Genomic DNA, 23,494 nt, shown 5'->3' with positions numbered 1-23,494 from the left:
GAGGGTCGTTTTTCTAAACTTTAATTTTCAACGTGAAAATTAAAAAAAAATTTGAGAGAACAAACAAATGCATATGACTTATATCTACCATAAATTTGTTTTACGAGTATTAACTAGGATTTAAATATACAGCTCCCAAATGAGTACAGTGCATGACCAGATGGGCATCTACTTGGATATTTATCAGGATTACATATACAGATGCTTCTAAAATCTGGTCCTTGGAGTTATGTTATGATCCTTCCTTCTTGCTTTTTTTTGGGGGGAGGGGGTGTGCTGGTGTGTGTGTGGTGTGTTTCTCCTTTATTCAATTTTCCTGATACAGTTAGAAACACTATTAAATCCTAAGAAGTTGCATGCATTTTGGCAAACACACTGATATAATTATACTTCAAAAATATAAGATTTTTTAACACACAGTATCTGAATCTTTAAATATTTAGAAGCTTATTCAACTGAGAAAATATCCAATGATTAATTTTTACCTGTAGCCAAGGGTGACTCAAGGTCTTATCCACACTATAGCGCTTTCTCATTTTCACTTGCAGCAAATTATTGATAAGATCAATGGCTGAAAACAAATTTATTGGTAAAAATAGATGATATATCTGAAACATATGCATAATTTACTTATAGTTTATTCCACATCTGCTCTTCCACACAGTTAAATGCAACATAGTGATAACAGATACTAGAACCTGAAGAAAAATCCTCTTGAGAATTCTAAAACCTTGGCCTTAATTTTATTTTGGATCCTAAAAAATGAAACTGAAAATAACTGTAGTGGAAGGAGTATGAGTCTTTGTGAGTATAATGTGAATTCTTTTGATTTAGTTTTCAATACACTTTTCTGAAGTTGGGGTTTTGTTTATATATATATACCATTTAAAGGTGTTGCACTAATGGCAGGATAAAACTAATATTCAAGAGACAGCATTTACTAATTTTTGTATAAAATGTGCTTAAAGTTTGAATACACATAATTGGCTTTGTAGTTTTTGAATTAAGTGACAGATATCTGCACACTGCATTTAAAAGGAAGAAAATAAGGCACAGCATAGACATGACTCATGATCAACTTAAAAAGCCAACAATCCGGTGGTGAAACACTTGTCTTTTTCAATTTGCTTTTAAAATTAATTATATCAGCCTTCACTGTTTCACAGCGAAGACAGGAAAGCAACCTAACAGCAATTCTTCTAAGAGGTTACAATCACAAACCATCCAGCCTGTACTCAGCCTCTGATGGGGACTTTAACACAGTGTAATTTAGGAAAAAGGTGATTCTTCTAGTTATCAGTCTACAAAGCATTTTACCTAGAGTATCATGTGCCAATCACCTTTCCAAAAACTATATTTTCAGCCTATACCATTAACTGTCGGGAATATGCTATGCACAGGCCTGTACTATAATTAACAGGACCTCTTTGAAAAATAAGAATAACCTTCTCATCACCCCCAGGCAAAGGGCTGGGAGCAGTAAAAAGTACATCCTGGAAAGACATCTTGAAGTACTGATGTGACTGACGGAAAACCATTAGTGACTGTTCCCCTAACCGAAGCCTTGAGGGAGTTGCTGAGAAAGGGCGTCACTCGCCGAAGGGCTAAACAAAGTCATGAAAGGCCTGAAGGATTGACACTGAGGACTGTGCATTGTACATCTTTATCCCTGATCTGAGATGGTAAAGAACAGATACCTCTAGAGCACGAATAAGGAAGTAGAAGTTAACAATAAAGGCATCCAAGGATTAGGATCTGGGCTTTTGCCTGCGAATGGCATCAGCCCCCTGATCCCCACTTTATTTCTGAGTCTTCTTTTTCTTTATTCTTCTGCAGCACCAATCCCTCACGTCCATTCATTGTTGGGCTGGTCCTGACATTAACAGTTCAATATTTATTAAATTCATTATCTTATGCTTCCCACTCATTCCAATAATAACTTCCCATTTCTTTCTTTCCACTAGCATTTTCCTCCCAAAAAGAATTTAGTGAAATCTGCCAAACTAACGGAAACATTCACATTTTGCCAAAGAATACATTCCCTCCCTTAATCTATCCTGGTCATTAGGTTTCTTAAGAGATGGATCTTCCTACCAAATACCTTAAATAGGTATCTGACAAATATGCAAATTCACTCCCCAACTTCCTCAAGTACCAAGTCCTGAATGAGGAGGCTTTGACTCAATTGCTTGCTCTACATCACTCACTCTGAGTGGATCTGAAAACACTTCATTTACAGAAGTCCCTGTAAAATAAAAATAACTTTATTCCATCAAAATGAATCAGAATTCTGTTATCTGGCAAAGAAAAATGATTTCTACAGGCTTCTGGTAATCTAGAATTGTAGCTCTTGATACTAACACTGAAAGTATTTGCCTGCATGGAAGGACGGCAGAATGAAACTGCTAAGAATTTTTTCACTGGAGAAAGTAAATGTAACAACACACATTTAAATGCTGTCTATGCCCTTACACCCTTGTCTTAGCCAGGATACCTAAGGAAACACAGTATTTAGTACAATTTCAAATTCCAAGCATGTGTCCTCAGAGAGCTTTTGAAAGTATAGTTCTCTCAGTGAACTGTGTATCGGGCCTGGGCTTTAAAACATCCATTCACATGATTTACTCACTGGTGAGTAAAGTGCACCTTCCATTCTGGCTGCTGTGAAGTCACACAGCAAAAAATGGAGAATAAGGGGAGAAAGGAGAGTGCGTGTGCTCCGGCAAGCATGTCGCAACATTACACTACCCCGGACGCCGCAGGGAATAAGGACATGTTATTAATTCACTCCTTCTGCTTTGAATTCTATAATTAGGAACGTAGTAGTACAGTAACTCGACAGAAAGTCTGGTTTGTGCCCAAATGGGCCCCAACAGTGAACCACACTGCCTAATGGGGAGGGAAGTACTGCCAGAGGAGAAACTCGACGTGTGTGAAGGGAATGAAATACATGAAGATGAAAAAATTGCTCTGCTGAGTGAAGTATGTAATCACAAGTCCGACTACAGCAGCAGTACCCAGCTGACCTGAATAAGCACAGCAAGCCAACGACAAATACCTCCAAGAGAAAAGCCTTCAGGACCTAAGGAGGGAATTAGACAGGACATGGGTGTCTGTATACTTGTGTGTGTGCCTGTGCATTTACAAATACATTTTGTGGCTCTTGGCAGCAGAAAACAGAAATAACTATTAAATGTTGGACATTATTTAAATATTGGGGACGTGATGTTGCTGAGAAAACAGGCCCATCATTAGTGTTTGGGAGCTCCAATCCACTGGCCACCATTTCTGGAACTCCTAAATCCTTTCCTTTTCATTAATCAAGTCTCATATAACTCAGCATTAAATGCACCATCCAAAATACCTTTCACTGAGCTCATTTTATAAAAAGACTCTACAGTGTGTGTGTGTGTGTGTGTGTGTTTAATATATTCTCTTTATTGACCACATCCATCACATGTATGTGTCATTTGTTTATCTGCTTATTCACCAAATCTTCCTTAAGGGATTACTGTTGGCAATGACAATGGCAATAAAAAAGCTAGTGATAAAGCTCTGAAAAGCTCCCAAGTGCAAAGGCAATTCCAAAGGCAAAATATGCATACACACAAAATGACAAAATGCACCATTCTAAATCTTTGACCTTTATCAATACCTTCCTCAAAGAAAAAGTGCTTTCTTTAGCATTTCTGAAATGTAACTAGCTAGAGTCCTAGTGACTAACTCCAGTGGTCCAAACTATTTCACAAGTCAATAATATTTCATGACACCAGTGACAAGAATTATGTTCTCCTATGTTGCGCCCAAAGTTGTCATTTTTACAACTTACCCACATTAATCCTATTTAGGTTTAGATGCAATGGAGAACTTGACTATTCCACATGACAGCTCTTCAAGTCCTGGGGACTGTGATTCACTTTACCCTTGCTCTCTGCAGTTCTTTCAGTTGCCCTTCAACCTCCCCAGTCTCTCTGTGTACCCTAACTTTTGTGTTTACCAGCTGTTATTGTTCACAGTAGACCAGAATTTTTCTCACAATTAGCTGCCAACTTGATGTGAACACATAAGTATTAGTCATAATGCTTAGGATGAATTTTTTCCTTTTTAAAAATATTTCACATTCACATTCTTAGGTAGTCCTCATAACAAGCATATAAAAGTAGTTATTATTTTACCTCTATTTTATATAAAAGGAAAAACTGGAACTTCAAAAGGTCACAAAATTTGATTAGACAGTTTCCAGGTAACAGCTGAAGATGAAACCCAGGGGAACTGATTCCAAACCCATGCTCTTAAATACTATGGCATGCAGCATCCACGTCATGCCATTAAGTCATTATTACTAACTGATGATAATATAAAAATCTAATTAAATTAAAAAATTGTCTAACAATGAACATTAAATTCTTCCTAGTTATGTTTATACCACACTCCTGTGTACATAAATGCACAGATATAGATAGATCTCTCTCTCTCTCTGATCTGTCTTTCTGACTTTAGCTCAACATTTTGGTTTTCAAAGACTATTCTGAATGTGATGTGATCCTCTGCCACTGAAAGGACTAATCCTCTACCTTTCTACCATTTCCAAACTGAATAAGCCTATCTGCTCTGTATTAATCAAATTACTAAGAATCTTTTTTCAGGATAAGCTTAAACATAGAACTTGATGACTCTATAATAGATTAAACTCACAACTGCCATGCCTATCAATTATCTGAACACACTGATAAATGAGTAATGTTTCCTCCCAAGAGTATCTCATTCAGTCCACATGCGATCGTCTTCTCTAAAGGCTACCACGGGAGATTTTTTTCCTAATGCTTTCTTATAGTTAAGAAACATCAAACCTTGGTATTACTCACTCTACTAATCTGTCAATACTATTTAAAAAGAATGCAATTATTCTAAGGTAATAGATTCTAAGTAAACTAATATTGACTAGTATTGGATTTTAGTCATTTCCTTCTTAATACCAGGGTTTTCTAAATGTTTGCAAACTATTCATCACTCATTCTAGGATTTAGACAAGAACAACTACTAAGCTTCTTCCTGAATGACTACAGAATCCATTCTTTCCCTCTTTTAGAAACTCAGAAAACTCTGGTTTAAGTATCCTAGTATCTCTCCCAATTTATTCAGGATTTACTAATATAATTATCCACAATGGCTCTAAGAACACCTCTGTCAGCTTCTTCAACATACAGTATGTCCTGCTCTGAACATCAGTCATAGTTTACAGTTGCTATTGAGTGTTCTCTTGTGACACCACTATCCCCCCGCCCCCACCTCCCAAGTACTAGCTCCCAGCAGAGACTGTTAAATGAAAGCCTCCAATGTAAAGATCTAAGCTAAGAGGAGAAGGAAGCCAACAGTAATGGAGCAAAAAGACTAGTAAAACTGGAGTAGCTATGGCAGTCCCCCGAAAGAGCCAACATCAGGGAAATAATTCCAAATGGGATCTCAACTCCAGTTCCAAAACTCAAGTCAAGACTGGGAATGCTGATTCAGAGGGATTTTGATAGGACCTGCCTCTGAAACTGAAGGATGGGCAGGGTGGGAGAAAGGAGAGACAATGGGAAAGACAGATACAAAATTGAGCCATTCTGTGAACTTCTTTCAAACACAAAGCAAAGGAGAAAGGGACCGTGGTTTGGCGGTGGGAAATAAGAAGTGACGGAGAGGACCGCGGCAGAATGGGGACTCGGAAGGAAAGTGACAGGCTGGCATGTCGGAACAGGGTACTAGGGCCCAAGGCGGAAGGTTAGAAGGAAGAAAACTCCAGGTTTCCTGGAGCTCCAGGAAGATGTGGAGCCCCATGATAAAGAGATATTTGGGGAAGCAGAGAAAGTCTCAAACTCCTGATACCCATTACTTCCTTCCATAGATAGAGCAAAAAGTACCTATTCCAATGGGCTTCCCAGGTGGCTCAGTGGTAAAGAATCTGCCTCCTAAATGGAGGAGATGTGAGTTTGAACCACTCCAGTGTTCTTGCTGGTGAATCCCATGGATACCGAGCCTGGCAGGCTACAGTCCATAGGATTGCAGAGTAGGATGCAACTGAGCACACACACCACCACATATTGCAGTATCTGCTTTTCATGAGGTAAAGTTTATTGCTACACAGGGCTGGATTCTCCACAGTTTGGGGCAATAAGCAGATGTAATTTGGAATAGCTGTTGTTGTGTCTAGGACCAAATATGTGCAGGAAAATCCTCCATACTCTTGAGTTATATATTTTTTTCCTTTTACACCCTCTTTCCCTTATTTTCTCAATTTGAGGCCCTTCTGCCCAGCAAAGAAAACAGGTGCAAAATAGGCAATGGCTGGTTCCTCCTTCTCTTGCAGTAAATACGTCATCAACTTTTTCAGAGAGTAGTAGGATTATTTTCTGATTGTACCCGCCCATTTACTCTGAGAGTTAGCCTTTCTACTCTTATTCTGAGAGCTCTGTTCTCTGATTCACCCTTGAACTCAATCTCTTCCTTCCATATTACTAATAAATAGTCTTAAGAGCAAGCTCTCTGAGCACCTCAAATAGCGACATTGGGACAATGTAAGAAGTCTTTTCTCTTCCTTTCTCACTAGAAAATTTTAAACAATTGTATGGTTCATTATTTTAAAGAATCTCCTCTCAAAATCACAGCATTTTGTGTTTTCTAAAATGTCTCTAGCCATGGATTCATATTAATGTTTCCTATAAATTAAAATAAAAGCAAAGAAAATCTGTTCTATGATATCTAATGTTTCTTTTTTGCTACAACAAATTTGTGGCTAACACAGTTATGTTTCTCCTAATGTCCTGTAAAGCAATTTGAAAAATTTATCAAACATTCCTTTTTTTTTTTTTACCAGAATGGACTTTCAGCAGATGTGGGGATAGCTGAAGTTCTGTGCAGGCTGTTTGGCAGGTGTAAAAATGTATCTGAACAAGAATAAAATTGAAAGGTATACATAGGTGCTGAAGGGCTTAATCCCTTAATGTGAAAAGACATGTTCCATCTGACTCTTAATTGTATGGATTCTACTTTCTTCAGGTGTCAAAATTCAGAATCATCTTTGAGATTGTGGCATCTATATTGCAGTCATTCTCCATTTCAAAGTAAATACCACGTATATGGACACAACAGGCTCTGAGTGTGTAGAAGGCACACTGCATGTGTTACAGCTAAACTCAAAGGACTCCAAAACTTGGCCAGAGAAAGAATGGAACTGAATATTTTTGAAGATGTAATAGGTCCCTCAGGTCACCCCTTTCAGTCACCTTCCATTTTCCAAAAAAAAAAAAAATTTTTTTGAATGTGCTGTTTGACCTGTGGGATTTTAGTCCCTGACCTGGGATGAAACCTGGGCCTCTGAGGGGAAAGGGCCAGATCTGAACCCCTGGACTGCAACAGAAGTCCCCCATTTCCCATCTTTAATCATTTTGGTACCTGCCTGTCTCCCCATTTTCCCCACTAGATTTTAGCTTCTTTAAGCTTGTACAGATTGTATATTCATTTTTGCACAATTTCATAAATATTTAAAATAAAATGCATCATTTAATGTATTAGGAAAATGCTTGCTAAATAGCATTTGGTAGATTGAATATATTAATTAGAAATTTAAATATGCATTTTCTCAGCTCTAAGTTTTAATATCCACATTATGTGCATATGGTTTGTATATTTTGGCTAAAAATACTCCTCGATGGTAGGACATCACATCTCTACAAACAGATCACAGGATCAGTGGCTTCCATCAAAAAATCAGAATAATGCTGAGAGTATCTGCAATACAGATCATGTTTATTCTGCAACATTTATTTGATAAAAGAGAAATTACCTGTGAAACTCTGGGGCTGATCTGTTTTGTACAGACAAGGCAGTTTAAAGAATTGCTTTTCCATACTGCCTTCTGTCCAGCTGCATATTAGTGAGGTACAGATTTTCAAATTAGAAGCCAGATCAAAACTATCACTCTAGTGTTGCAGTCATCATTGGTCACCGAGTGCCTTGTTTTCTTTTCCCCCTTTCCATTCTGCTTCACTGCCTGTCACCCTGTAGGCTCAGTACTTCTCCCTTTGGCTTGCTTCATGCTGATGGTAAGTTGTGTGTTTATTTAAAAAATCGTTTTGCAACCCTTCACATTCCAGCTCTCAACCCAGCAAGCTGTTGCCCGGCAACACTAACTGGGACTCTCCTCTCAGGGGCTGAAACCAGAGGCTGCCAGCAGCAAACAAGGCTGCTGGAAATCATCATCTCACTCGTTCCTGAAGTCAATTACTGCAATCCAATGAAGTGCAAGACCTTTAGAGACTCAAGCAGGGTCTTTCCTTTCCCAGTTTTCTCCTCTGTAGAAAGTTACTCCATCCTTGGGTACTCCTTTGCTTCACATTCAATTTAATTTCTTCCTGAGGACTAGAAAAACAATACTGGAAATCATGCACTGTTTAAATGCAGCACACAGCAGCCCCCAGACTGATACCAAATTGACACAAAATTTAAAAATCTAAATTAAAACACTTATATTATTCTAATGAAGTTTGAGGTGTTTTTTTTTTTTCCCTTTCTTTCATTTGCACTTCAAAGAGATTTTTGGCTTTTGGGAGTTTTTTTAAATGCTGATACTCAAGTCAAAGGCAAACTGAAAAATCTTCAGAGGAGCAGCTTCCAGGTATCAGTAGTTTTGGAAGAACCTCATTGTTCAGTTGCTCAGTCGTATCCGACTCTTTGCGACCCTATGGACTGCAGCATGCCAGGCTTCCCTGTCCTTCACTGTCTCCCAGAGTTTGCTCAAACTCATGTCCATTGAGTTGATGAGCCCATCCAAACATCTCATCCTCTGTCACCCCCTTCTCCCCTTGCCCTCAATCTTTCCCAGCACCAATCTTTCCATATCACTTGTCCAAAGTATTGGAGCTTCAGCATCAGTACTTACAATGAATATTCAGGGTTGATTTCCTTTAGGATTGACTGGTTCGATCTCCTTGCTGTCCAAGGAACTCTCAAGAGTGTTCTCCAGCACGACAGTTCAAAAGCATCGATTCTTCAGCACTCAGCCTTCTTTATGGTCCAACTCTCACATCCATGCATGACTACTGGAACAACCGTAGCTGTGACTATATGGACCTTTGTCAGCAAAGTGATATCTCTGCTTTTTAATTTGCTGTCTATGTTTGTCATAGCTTTTTTTCCAAAGAGCAAGCTTCTTTTAGGGTCATGGCTGCAGTCACCATCCACAGTGATTTGGGAGCCCAAGAAAATAAAGTCTCTCACTGTTTTCATTGCTTCCCCATTGATTTGCCAGGAAGTGATGGGATCAAATGCCATGATCTTAGTTTTCTGTATGTTGGGGTTTTAAGCCAGCTTTTTCACTCTTCTCTTTCACCCTCATCAAGAGGCTCTTTAGTTCCTATTCGCTTTCTGCCATGAGGGTGGTATCATCTGCATGTCTGAGGCTATTGATATTTCTCCCAGCAATTCTGACTCCAGTTTTAGCTTCATCCAGCCCAGCATTTTGCATGATGTACTCTGCATATGAGTTAAATAAGCAGAGTGATTGAACCAGTTTGTTGTTCCATGTCTGGATCTAATTGTTGCTTCTTGACCTGCATACCGGTTTCTCAGGAGGCAGCTGAGGTTTCTAATATGTGGTTCAGATGGTAAAGAATCTGTCAGCAATGCAGAAGACCTGGGCTCGATTCCTAGGTCAAGAAGATCCCCTGGAGAAGGGGATGCCTGCCCACTCTAGCATTCTTGCCTGGAGAATTCCATGGACAAAGGAGCCTGGCGGGCTACAGTTATGGGGTTGCAAAAGAGTCAGACACAACTTAGGGACTAACACTTTCACTTTTCTTTCCAGTTGAGAAAGACTGTGCTAAAGCAGTGTTTCTTGGACTTTTACATGCATAAGAATAATCCAGGGATCTTAAACTGAAAATTCTGATTAGATAGGTCTGGGGTGGAACCTAAGAGTCCCAGGTGGATCCTTAGACCACATTTTGAGTAACAAGGGATTAGAGGTATAAGAACACTAAAAGTAGCCGAGAACAGTTTAATATTGCCCAAAGTGCCCTGGAATAGATGGCTATAAACATAGACAAAGGTATCTGTCCTCAATCCCATCATGTTCAGAATTCTGGAATGAAGACATACTGAAGGTAACAGAAAGGTTTTAGGATAGCTTCTACTCAGAGGATGCCGACAGGAAGAGCAAACAAGTTGGATTACACAAATAAGTTCTAAAATAACTATATACATGTACAGCTGTACTGTCAAGATAAAGTTTAACAGAGACAAATGAAACAGAGTCCTCTATTTAGCTTCCTGCTCCCACAAAAGAGGGCTTCCCAGGTGGCGCTAGTGGTAAAGAATCAACCTGCCAATGCAGGAGATGCCAGAGACACAGGTTCGATCCCTGTGTCAGGAAGACCCCCTGGAGAAGGAAATGGCAACCCACCCTAGTATTCTTACCTGGAGAATCCCATGGACAGAGGAGCCTGGTGGGCTACAGTCCATGGGGTCACAAAGAGTCAGACATGCACCCCACAAAAGAAATTTAAAAACAACCCAGGCTAAGTCCAGAATTGAAAAATGTGGCTTCTCAATATTTACAAGAAAAAATCCAGAATTCTAAATGTACAGTAAACTCAACATGAGTCTACATTTCATCCATAAATCAAGTGTTATTTTAAGCCCTGCTAAAAGAAATGAGTTCTTTATAATAAAGGAATGGTGAATTCATGTTACTTCAGGCTCATTGAACCTTGAGTCAGAACAGTTTTGAGTTTTGATTTAAAAAGAACACAAAGAGGGGAGTGTTTGGACCGATGTAAAACAGGTGGTTCAAGGAAAAACTGACTGCCCAGGAGAAGAGAAGATTGGAGTGACACATGGCTGTTTCGAAACCTCTGAGAAGAGCTTTTATTTGGAAAAAGGATTGGGCTTGTTTCTACCAGTGGACAAAAAGCCAGAGACATTTTGTTCACTGTGCTAGGTTCAAACTGAAAAAATATAGGGCTCTTCATAAAACTGTATATTTTCTATTACTGTAGCAACTTAGGAGTATTCTGGATAACTGCTCAGTGTATTGGTACTGTGGAGTAGTATAGGGTTAAGGTAAGATTTTTAACATTCTATATTTTGAAATATTATTGTTATGGTGAAAGAAAGCAAACTTACAGAATATTTAACATTTCTTGTTCCTATATCCTGATACCTCCACATATATTTAGATGTCACATTTCAATTCAACTAGGATGCATTATACATTCAGAACTGACATTTTATTTTTATGATTGGGATATATAGAAAACATTTCAATTTGGATCACAATAAACAGTCAATTTTGAGCATTTATAATGCCAATGTTCTTGCTAAAATGTCTTCAGATCAGTTTCTCTCTACGAATTATCATTTGTTAGAGAAAAACCTCTTTAATTATATTTTATTTGTTATCAAGTGGATCCTTTCCTGGTAGGACATCTTTTAAGATATTAATTAACTTGGAATTTGAAATATATTTATAAACAATATATATATACACTATGTAAAAGTATATTATATCAACAAACATACATATATTTAAAAATGCAGTCTACTAAGCAGATATTATTTAAACCATTGTATACCTTGGGCTCAAAATTTTAAAGTTTCTTATTACTGAACAAAAAGCACACTGTTTTTAAAGAAAATTAAACACAAGTAATTCTAGAATATCTAACAGAGGTTGTTTAAAGTGTTAAAACCCAGTGGAAGTTCTGACTCACATCATTCACCTTAGTTGATCAATCATGATAGAATCTCGTTGTACTCAGTCAAGCATTTTTAAGTAGTTCACTGCCTTGTCCCCTCGCATCTCCTCCATGCTGTTACGTCTGACAGTAGTGCTAATATGTTGACAAATCAATCTATTCATTAATATTCAGCAGGCTTGCTGGATATGCAAGCCTCATAAACTGTTACAAACACAGTTTAATTTTTAAATGACAATTGTCTTTCTTTTGTTTCTCATACCATTGGATTTCTCGGTCTCATCTACCCGAGGCTTATTTTCAATAGGGTTATTTTTTGTTTTGAACAATATGTAGTGAAAGAGGGACCTACAGCTGGTTCCTTTTCATGGAAAAGTGCTACTTCCAACTTAAGTGCTTAGCGTTCTGGAACGCTGTTGGATTTTGAAAACATACCATGTGGTAATGGGGCTAGGCTTTTATTTAGCTTTGCTTTGTGTTTGTACTGGCTGTATTTTTCATCTCCAATTTCTGGGGGAAAAACACACTTGTGAACAATTTTATTTGAATTTACCACGCTGAATGGCAAAAAAAAAATGCTTTTAAAATAAAATTTAGATGCTTGGATAAATTTAGTGGTATATTATTATAGCCATTCTATGCCTTGGGATGCCATATATTCTGGACTGAACGTAAATGTCAGCAGAGGACTGAGACCGAATGGAAGAATAAACTACAGCTGTGCTTATCAGGGGGAAGATGCAGAAGAAATATTACCATTGAGACTGTCGGAATCACACAGTGGAAAAAACCTGTGTCACGGGTGCACCATCACAGGTTGATAATTTTGAACTAAAGACAAGCTATAGGATTAATGCAAGGGCATTTCTTTTTTTTTTTTTTTCTCCTTATCACATATGTCAAGGCTTTATGTCTGATCTTAATTCTTGATTACACCAACTAACCATGTGACTCTGAAGCTGAGCAGTGACAACACAGCAGGTAAGTTGAGAATAGGTGCTTCTTCAGGCTTCATCTGCAAGCACAGAAAATGATCCCTGTCTGTAGGGGTCGTGAGCTCGTTGTGAGACAATTTCCGAGGTTGTCTCTGTGTTGATTACTGCCTGCTTACCTCCCTAATGGCATATAAAGGAATATCAAAACTCAGAAGGAAAAAATAGTAATTTATCCAGTGATCATCATGGTCTATTACTAACCTTCCTCAAATTTACCGTGTGTCACTAATTGAACACATCAGTTCAATTTGATGATGGAAATGTACTTTTACTCTAACAGAGGTTTTCCTATCACTGCAGGTTTGTCATCATTCTCCTCGTAAGATGACTCGCACTGAAGCAAATTATATTTCACCTCATTAGCTATATAATCCACCTCACATGGTTACCAGTGTCATCTCGTTTCTTCTTCTAAGAATAAACTCATGGGTAAACAAAGCTGTATAATAAAGTCATTTATAAAATGGAATAATTTAAACTGCATGTGTTAGGATCTTGACCAGCTGAAGGAATGCAGAAAAAGAGAATTCATTTGACCTTCACACTTGCCTGATAGCCCAGGTGATAAAGAATCCTCTGCAAGGGATGGGGTCGCACAGAGTCGGGCACGACTGAAGCGACTTAGCAGCAGCAGCAGCAATGCAGGAGACCCTGGTTTGATTCCTGGGCTGGGAAGATCCACTGGAGAAGGGATAGGTTACCCACTCTAGTATTCTTGGGCTTCCCTTGGGGCTCAGCTGGTAAAGAATCTGCCCGCAATGTGGAAGACCTGGGTTTGATCCCTGGGTTGGGAAAATCCCCTGGAGAATGGAAAGGCTACCCACTCCAGTACTCTGGCCTGGAGAATTCCATGGACTGTATAGTCCATGGGATCGCAAAAAGTCGGACATGAGTGATTGAGCACACACATACACATCACATAAGTATCATGAAGTTAGACATGCGTGATCTAAAGGTTTTCTAAAACTTAAAACTAATAAATGATATGTGGGACAATTTATATATAACTATTATGAACTATATGATTACATCTCAGGCCTCCTATAGCCTATAACCTATAAACCTACATTCGGTAGCATCAAATTTCTACACCTATGTCCACTCAAAAGAAAATTTTCAAGTGTTAAAAGGATTCTCTTTCCCTATATTCCTTTCATTGCTCAAAATCTTGACACACGTTAGTTTCCTCTTTATTACACATAACTATTGTACAACCTTTTGCACTTCCTGTACTGTTTTTTCCCCTTTAGTCTTGACAGTAGAAGTTTATCCAGAAGCTTTTTCTTACTAATTTTGCTTACTATTATCATGGAAGTCTATGTTGAAATACATTCAACATTTGGAACAAATTACGCATCCTGATATTAAATACCTGATAAAGAAAATGATATGAATACAAAAAATGTTACAAATGAGAGAAACTTTTAATTTATCTAAACTTGAACATTAGAAACCTACTAAACATTTTTTAGAGCGCTGTCAGTCATCATGTTTTTCAGGAGATCTGAGCAGTGTTTTAGAAAGTATGTTTCATGGACTTCTTGCATTCTCACAGGAAGATGCCAGTTTATGGGGGTGTGGTCTGGTAATCTTCATCATTAACCAGCTCCTCTGATTGACTGTTGACATGCCAAACTTAAAATACGTCTGCTATAGACTCAGAACTAGACAATTACAGGTGGTTTAAAATGAGCCATAATCAAGGAGGTTCTTTGGCAAAATTATTAGTAAGCCCCTACCTTGCCTACCTTGTGAATATTCCTATGTTCTCACTATTAGCTAGTTTTTCCATTTCCTGATTCTAAGCTCTATCCTTGGTCCCTATTTCTTAAGTTATACTTTGAGTGTTGCTTGCAATTTTCTGGGTTTGTTTTTGGCAGTATCCACCAAGACACTCTTATTATGCACCAGATGTGACAAACAGGGAGGATAGCCTGGCCTAACTCTTGCTTCTGTGGCAATGTTAAAAATGCAATGAAAGAAATGGCATATGGGTACATGATCAAGTAAGGTGCATTCCTCTTTAATTTCATCTGATTACTGATGCTGAAGCTCAAGCTCCAATACTTTGGTCACCTGATGTGAATAGCCAACTCATTGATAAAGACCCTGATGCTGGGAACCATTAAAGGCAAAAGGAGAAGAGGGAGGCAAAGGATGGACAGCATCATCAATTCAATGGACATGAACTAGGGTGAACCCCAGGAGACAGTGAGGGATAGGGAGGCCTGGTGTGTTGCAGTCCATGGGGTTGCCAAGAGTTGGACACGACAACGATTGAACAACAACAATTTAAAAAAATGTGTAAGTGATAATGGGCTGCCCTTTCCATAGAAAAGTAAATTTGCTAACCAAGCAACTACTTTAAAATAGGTGCAGAGTCCTTTCAAGGAACTGAGAAAGGTCATAGCCTCTATGTGCTGAGGACTAAGCTTAACCTAGTACAAGATAAAAGCTGGAGGTGAGAATGAGGCTATGTCTAATTATTGATAAATGGTATTGGATAAGCTTCTCAACTGGTGCAGTGATAAAGAATCTGTGTGCCAATACAGGAGGTGCAAGAGACACGGGTTCCGTCCCTGAGTTGGGAAAATTCCCTAGAGTAGGAAATGGCAACCCAGTCCAGTATTCTTGCCTGGAAAATCCCATGGACAGAGGAGCTTGGCTGGCTACCGTCCATGGGGCTGCAAAGAGTTGGACACAACTGAGCGACTGAGCACAGCATACAGTACAGTAAAGGTCAAATGGTCACAACGATGAAAGTGCAACTCACAACACTGACCTAAAATGAACAGAAATGTTCTTGAACTCCTCTCTTTCCATGATTACCTTAGGTCTCCTCTTGGGCAATAATCTGTAATCATATGATTCATTCTGGAGTGTTTTATTGTATACATGTGTTCTTTTTTTGGGGGGGGTAAGTTAATTAATTTATTTTAATTGGAGGCTAATTACTTTATAATATTGTGGTGGGTTTTGCCATACATTCACATGAATCAGCCATGGGTGTGCATGTGTCCCCCATCCTGAACCCCCCTCCCACATCCCTCCCCATCCCATCCCTCAGGGTCATCCCAGTGCATCGGCCCTGAGCACCCTGTCTCATGCATGGAACCTGGACTGGCGATCTATTTCACATATGGTAGTATACATGTTTCAATGCTATTCTCTCAAATCATCCCACCCTTGCCTTCTCCCAAGAGTCCAAAAGTCTTGTCTCTTTTGCTGTCTTGCATATAGGGTCATCGTTACCATCTTTCTAAATTCCATATATATACGTTCTTATTTAGTTATATTTGTATGGAAGTGGAAGTGTTAAGTCACTCACTTGTGCCTGACTCTTTGTGACCCTGTGGACTGTAACCCACCAGGCTCCTCTGTCCATGAAATTCTTCAGGCAAGAATACTAGAGTGGGTTCCCATTCCCTTTTCCAGGGGATCTTCCTGACCCAGAGATGGAACCCAGGTCTCCCACCTTGCAGACAGATTCTTTACCATATGAGCCACAAGTAGTTGACTACATTTGTATAGCTGTATATAATTTATATAAGTATTTGGTTATATATATAACTGTAATTAAATATGTGTTTAGTTACATGTGTAATTATATATGTATGTGCATAAACAAATAAATATAGATATGCATGTACACAGACAGATCTATCATGTAAAGTGACTGAAACAGAAAGTGTTTGATACATTTAAGGTAATCTAGTTATGTCAATCACTCTGCTAACTACTTGCCAGTGCAATTTCATTTAATAATTAACCTAGTGAATTAGGGACTTGTATCACCGTATTTCAAACAAGAAAACTGAGACCTGAGAGAGAAAGTAACTGGGATGAGGTCACCAAGATGCTGAGTGGGAGAGTTCTCAATTCAGGTCTTTGTCACTACAGGATCCTGTTTCCCTGTCTTTTTAGACATTAGTAAAAACTGTGTTGCTATATTACCTCTAAGCTAGTGAAAGCATATTAAGATTTTAATGTGACAGAATGGCTAAATCCATCAGAAGGATAATCAAGTAGCTACAAATGCAGTGGGTAAGAGCATCTAGCTTGGAGCAAGCTGATAGGATTTGCAACCTAGCCCACTAAGGGAAGCCACTTAACCCTCTAGGTCTACAGTGCCTCATCTTTAAAATGAAAACAATTATAGTATCTACTCAAAGGTTTGGGACAACTAAGTTCATATATGTAAAGTGTGTTAAGCAGTGCTTGGCTATAGGGCAAATGTTACAGAAGATCAGTGATTCTTCTTTTTCTTTCAAAATTTAATTAATTTTACTATCACCATTTTACCTGTAATATTTGCTGTGTTAGGTTTTCCTCAAAAATTGTTTTCCTTATTTTTCAAAGCACACTTTAATTTGCACAAAAAATCTATTTTTATAGTGGATGCCTGTTAGTGCTTTCGTGTTTGTTTTCAGCCTAGTATCTTTTCACTGCAGGAACTACCTCTCTCCAACTTGGAGGGGCTCTCCATCATCCACATGGCCAATCAGAGCCTGGCTCCTGCGGTGACAATGTGATTGTTCCCAGGGTATTACGGGATTAAGCACAGCCAATCAGTGCCCCTTTCAGAGAATCTACAGCTACTGAGATAATTATGCTTCCATTCTGAATCATATACAATGGGTAGCATGTTAGCCTGGAGCTGCTGGGAGATCACTTTGCACCACATGCAAAGTCTGCCTGAGAAGGAAGACACCATAAGATAAAGCAGAGTGAGAGATGGAGAAATGTGCCACTTGAACCACAGGTTCCAGACGAATGGGGCTCACCTTCTGGACCTACCCCACTGTGTGAGTCAATAAATTATCTAAGTTAGTGAGAGATAAGTTTATACTAGTTGCACACGAATCCTGATTACTTCACTGATATATTATCGGTAAGTATATCTCTATAATGCTGATACTCAGCTTATTATAATAGCATAAATAATTAATGAGTTTAAAATATTCCTTGAAATTGAAAGTGTTAGTCGCTCAGTTGCATCTGGCTCTTTACAACTGCATGTACTGTATCCTGCTAAGCTCTTCTGTCTAAGGAATTCTCCAGACAGAATACTGGAGTGAGTTGCCATTCCCTTCTCCAGGGGATCTTCCTGACCCAGGGATCGAACCTAGGTCTCTCGCACTGCAGGCAGATTCTTTACTGTCTGAGCCACAAGGGAAGCCCGGTAGGTTCCTAAATATCAAGGTATTAGAAATAAGCACCCTTTGGTGTGCAACACTGTGAGCTATAAAGAATGGAAACAGGGACTTCCCTGGCAGTACAGTGGTTAAGAATCTGCCTTCCAATACAGGGAATGCAGTTCAATCCCTGGTCGGGGAACTAAAACATCACATGCCTCAGGTAACTAAGCCCGCCAGTTTCACAAAGACCCAGTGCAGCCAAAATAAAACAGTAAATAAATAGAAACCAACTGTCTAAAAAAAAAAAAAGACCATCAATGACTTCAAGTCCAAGCCCTACCACTCTGTGACCTTAGGCAAGTCATTTAACCTTTTTAGTTTCTCACTAATACAGAGACTAAAACAAAATGCTTCTTAGAGGACTGCTGTGAGGATCAAATAGCACAGTGAGAGCTCAAACACACCGATATATAGCACTATATTGTACTGAGTCCATGTCTATATTAACAGAGAAAAAAGCATGATAAAGGAATTTTCTCATTCTGACACATCTATGTACGCTGCAAAGACCTTACAACTTTCTTCTATCTTTTGCTTTTTCATGCCAAGAAATAAAAAGTACAACTAACAGTATGACTGAAGAACACTTGGGAAACGCGCACAGAAGTTTGCATATAATTTCTAAAATTACACAATCAATTCTTGGTTACCCGCCAGAGCAACTGCATAGCTTACTGTTCTGCTATCCTTTTCCTAGATCCAAGTCCTTGGCTCACCCCACACCTGCATTCTATAAATGCCTTTCACATCCTTTATCTCTTTCAGTCTCTATTACAACTTCATTACATTGGCAGGAATCATTACTCTGTTTTACAGATGAGAAACTGAAGCTCAAAGAGGTAAGTGATAGCTAATTAGAATGGCAGGAAGTACAACATCTCAAACTACTTCGCTGCTGATCCTTATCTCTGATTTATTAGAGTCACTGAGGTGCCTAGATTTTTACTTCCTTGCTTCTGGATTTTTGCTGGTTCTGGTGTGGTTTACAGTATACTGTAATGTCAGCTATGACCGCTCTTTGCCAGATTCTAGTTTGCTTGTGTACTCATCAGATCCTATGTGCTTAATATTATTTGGTGCTGGCCCTGTGATAGTACCTAATCTGGAAAGTATTTGTTCCCAACAAGATAATGGAATAGAATCTAAGTCAATAATTACTTTTGTAACACCTCAGTTAATATTGCGACATAATTTGGCCAGCTTTTCTTTATATTCAATATTACTTCTGTTCGTACACCAGCAGGTAGATAACTCATTTCTTGTCAGGGCTTCTGTTAGCAAACAGTACAACTCCTGTGCCTCAAATGCAGAAATGAGCTGGAAAAACATGCTGAGAAGAAAGGACAATAAATGTGCAAACTGATACTTGAGTCATTTACAAGAATAAGATTCTACATGAGCTGGTTACCACATCATTTTGAGTGGCAGGAAATTTTTAGTGCTTAGACATTTCTAGAGCTAAGTAAAATGTATTCTTTCTGGTCAAATATAAATGACTCTTGAATTATCCCATGTAATTCTCTTTTGTGAAATGCTGTATCTCTTCATTCTTTAGTGACTGGCCTAAGTTCCATCTCCTCTGAAAATTCAATTCTGACTAGTCAAGTCCACAGTGATTCCTTCTCCTCTGAACTTGGAGACCCTGATTTTATACCAAGCTAACAATTCAAGAAAATATACGATCATTTTCCCAAGTTCATATAACTCATCTCCCCTACAAACTTTCACGTTGTTTGAAAGATATTTTATGTTTTGTCTTTTACTTTCACATTACTTACACATGTATATTGTAGTTTCCCAGCAAAAGTTCCTTGAGCTGTTGATATCCATTCTTCTGCTAATACAAGTGATAATTAAACATTCACAGCCTATAGCTAAGAAGATTACATCCACATAGAAGGCCAGCATATTTACATGATACCAGAGACCAGGCATGATTTGTTCCACTTCTTCAAGCAAAGTACTCTACTACTCCAAGGAAAAAAACATTTTAATGTGAAGGTTAAATTAGGTATTTTCCTAATTTTCCAAATATTCCTGCAGAACAGGAAAATGTCTGACTGGCTGTAGAGATATTTCACATTTGCACTGTGGTTAACAACATCAAGTTATTTTTACTGGATTTCTAGATTACAGGTATCAAATATAATGCTAACTGCATTTAAAGGTAATGTTCCCCAGCAAGTTCAGGTCACAAGGTTATTTGACAATTCCCTCTTTTCTGCCTCCTGGATAGGAAAAAGAATTATACTTCCCTTTTTGCCTCTGTTGACTTATCCTAAATATATTTCATTAGTCTTTCAGCTCCTTGGTAGTTCTTTTGAAGGTCAAAGATTCCATTAAGATATATCCACCTAGCCATAATTTCAGCTAATTAGACAATGTTAGTCAAAGTCAAAACTACAGTGAGGTACCAGTCGGAATGGTCATCATCAAAAAGTCTACAAATAATAAATGCTGGAGAGGATATGGAAAAAGGGGAACCCTCCTACACTGTGGTGCGAATGTAAATTGGTGCAGCCACTGTGGAGAGCGTGATGGAGGTTCCTCAAAAAACTAAAAAACAGAGTTGCCATATGATCCAGCAACCTACTCCTGTGTATATACCCATACAAAACTATTATTCAAAAAGATATATGCACCCCTATGTTAACAGCAGCACTATTTACAATAGCCAAGACATAGAAGCAACCTAAATGTCCATCAACAGATAAATAGATAAAGAAGATAAGTATATATACACAATGGAATATTACTCAGCCATCAAGAAGAATGCAATAATGCCTCTTACACAAACACGGACAGACACAGAAATTATCACACTAAGTGAAGTAAGTCAGAGAAAGACAAATACCGTATGATAATCACTTATATGTGGAATCTAAAACATGATAAAAATCAACATATCTGTGAAACAAAAACAGACTCACAGATATAGAGAACAAAACTGTGGTAGCCAAGGTGGAGGGAAAGTAGGGGAAGGAAGGAATGGGAGTTTGGCATTAGGAGAGGCAAACTATTATATATTTACGATGGATAAACAAGGTCCTACTGTGTAGCACAGAGAGCTATATTCAATATCCTGTGACAAATTATAATGGAAAATAATATGAAAAAAAATTTATATATACATATAAAAGTGAGTCACTTTACTGCATAGAAGAAATTAACACAACATTGTAAATCAACTATATTTCAATAAAATTTAAAGAAAGTTGCAGCCAATAGTAACTCAAAGCTTTGATAATGGACGGATTGTGCCATTTACAATGAACAGTAGTCTAAGAACTAATTATCCAGGCAGTTTATACATGCTCTTTTCCAATTTCTATACCACCATGTGTAATAACAGGTATCAAACAGATATTTATCTACGAATGTAATTGCCTTTTTAAGTGGTTAAAAAGTCTCAACAAACTTAGAACGAAATGTTGCCTGAAAACTAAAAAGGAAGCACAACTAAGGGTTAAAGAATGGATGCTCAGACCATCTGAGTATAAATTCTCGCTCTGCCATTTACCAGCTTTGTGATTTTGGTGGGGTGTTCACTCCTTTTGCCTCAATGTCCTTGCTTGAAATCTAGATATAATAGTAAAATCTATCTTAAGGATTTTTTGGGGTGAGAATTAAATAAACTCCAAAGTATGTTAATGAGGAACTCCTTCGTGAAGCATGCAGTGAGCCATTTTCTCTACCCTGACTAGCCCCACCACTTCTTTTTAAACTATCTATCACTCTCCCTTTAAGAAGTAAATATTTATTAAGGAGAACTTATAATTTTAAATAATGCAACACTGCCAAGATAATCTACCCTAAAAAATCATTAGGATATAAGAAATTATACATGAAAGTTATCTAACACTGAATAAACAGAAATAATCTAAAGTATAACACTAGGGAAATGACTAAATAAAATATTATATACATGCTCTAAAGTCACATACAGGAAAACGGTATACAAAGAACTTGGTAACTAATATATGTAATGTGATAACTAAAATATCAGTATCATAAGGTTCTTGTGTCCACCGTAAGTTAAAAGTGCTTAAAACATAAATAGGCATATAGTAAATCGAAGATTACTGTTAGTAAAGATCAAGTATTGCCATTATATCTACGTATAAATATTCATAAGTTCTTAGGAAATAACCAATGATGAACAGTTTCTCTTTATTTCATTTACCTCTTAATTTGTATTTCTTAATTTCTCTATATGTAAGTTTCACCAGTAGATATTTTTGTCTCCATTTCCTTTACTTCTCAACCCACCTCAATCAATTTGTGCCCTTACTCTGGTGGGCAATTTGCCATGAGCATTTATCAATTTAAATTTCATGACTGAATTAATAATGTAACGCTTAATGAGGAAATCATTATCACTTCTGAATAGGAGATATTACCTTCGTGAGAGATTTCCTTCCAAGGGTTCGGCGGATACATGAAAGCTGCATTCTGGATTTGGTCGTGAATGTCCTCCTCTTCATTAAATGGGAACGTGCCACTTAAGCTTACATAGATGATGACCCCAACAGACCACATGTCTAGAGAGCGATTATAGCCCTTGTTCCTCAGAACCTCGGGAGCCAGGTAAGCCGGGGTACCCACCACTGACCTCCGGAAAGACTTCTCGCCAATGATCCGGGCAAAACCAAAATCACAAAGTTTCACCTGTTGATAATAATGGTTTGAAGATACGGTCAGGTCACAAATTTGTGTGTAAGTCTGTGTCTTGGTCCACAACAGCTAAAAAAGAACTATAATACTTTATATATATTGTATGGATTTCTCATGGTAGAACTAATAGCGATTTTCCATTTTATGTACTTGAGGATAGCAATTTATGAAAAGACACAAAAGTATATTTTTATTCATAAAAATATCATCTAAACATTTTCCCTTCCTCCTCCCTAGAACTGAAAGACAAAAGTGAAAATATGTATACATAAAAGTAGGTTATTCTGTTTTACAAGGCAAGAAAACATCATGCAAAGTGATGGATTTAACTCAAGGACTTATTATAAATAAAGGTTGAAGGATAAGCACATGCCATCATCCACAATATCCTAAAAATTAGCTCTGCATGGACAGGTAGCCAGGATCTGAGGGCTTCACGGAAGCAACACAGAACAGCCACCTTGGTCAGGTCACTTCAGACACAAGGGTCTCTGGAAAGAGATCCAGTTGTTTTGCATTCTCTGAGTTGAGGAAAAGAAGAAACTTCTGTCTTCATCCCTGGGACCAACACTGAACTGCAACCCCCTGCCTAACATCAGAGAGCTGGTAGCATCCCTGGACTCCACAGTTGTCTCCCTCTGAGGCCAGTGCTCCCAGCAGTGACCTAGTGCTGCCCGTTCTCCAGGATGTCCACACCACAGCAGCAGAAGCAGGGTGAGAGGCCTGGTGTGCACTGCATTATAAAGGCAGGCTGAACTGAGATGCAGAATGACAAAGGCAGTCCCCATACTACAAGAAGGGAACAAATGGATGAAAACAGACAGTGAAAGTTTTGAGGAGAAAGGGTGACAGAATGCAGCGAGGGAGCCAGTGATGCTGTCGGCTGCCTTTT

At 38.3% G+C, this 23,494-nt stretch overlaps 1 protein-coding gene across 9 annotated transcripts in view; it reads right to left on the bottom strand.

The window, feature by feature from the left end:
• Positions 1-23,494, bottom strand: part of PRKD1 (protein kinase D1) — a 773,210-nt gene that overhangs the window by 1,304 nt on the left and 748,412 nt on the right. For 8 of the 9 annotated variants that reach the window (XR_014070758.1, XR_014070757.1, XR_014070759.1 and 5 more), the window contains 2 exons: positions 22,329-22,596; positions 486-571 (listed from right to left, as the gene is read on the bottom strand). Coding sequence is in view for 6 of the 9 variants with exons in the window: in XM_081548073.1 (XP_081404199.1) it covers positions 486-571; positions 22,329-22,596 (354 nt within the window). In the remaining 3 variants the exon portion in view is untranslated. Of the gene's footprint in view, positions 1-485; positions 572-7,769; positions 8,401-22,328; positions 22,597-23,494 lie in introns of those variants that run through there. The other variant, XM_081548074.1, reaches the window with a different exon arrangement.

This window comes from Giraffa tippelskirchi, chromosome 12 (assembly GCF_054371585.1).
Source record: "Giraffa tippelskirchi isolate mGirTip1 chromosome 12, T2T-mGirTip1v1.2.pri, whole genome shotgun sequence".
NCBI classification, from domain to species: Eukaryota; Metazoa; Chordata; class Mammalia; order Artiodactyla; family Giraffidae; genus Giraffa; species Giraffa tippelskirchi.
This window is presented reverse-complemented; position numbering and strand designations above follow the sequence as displayed.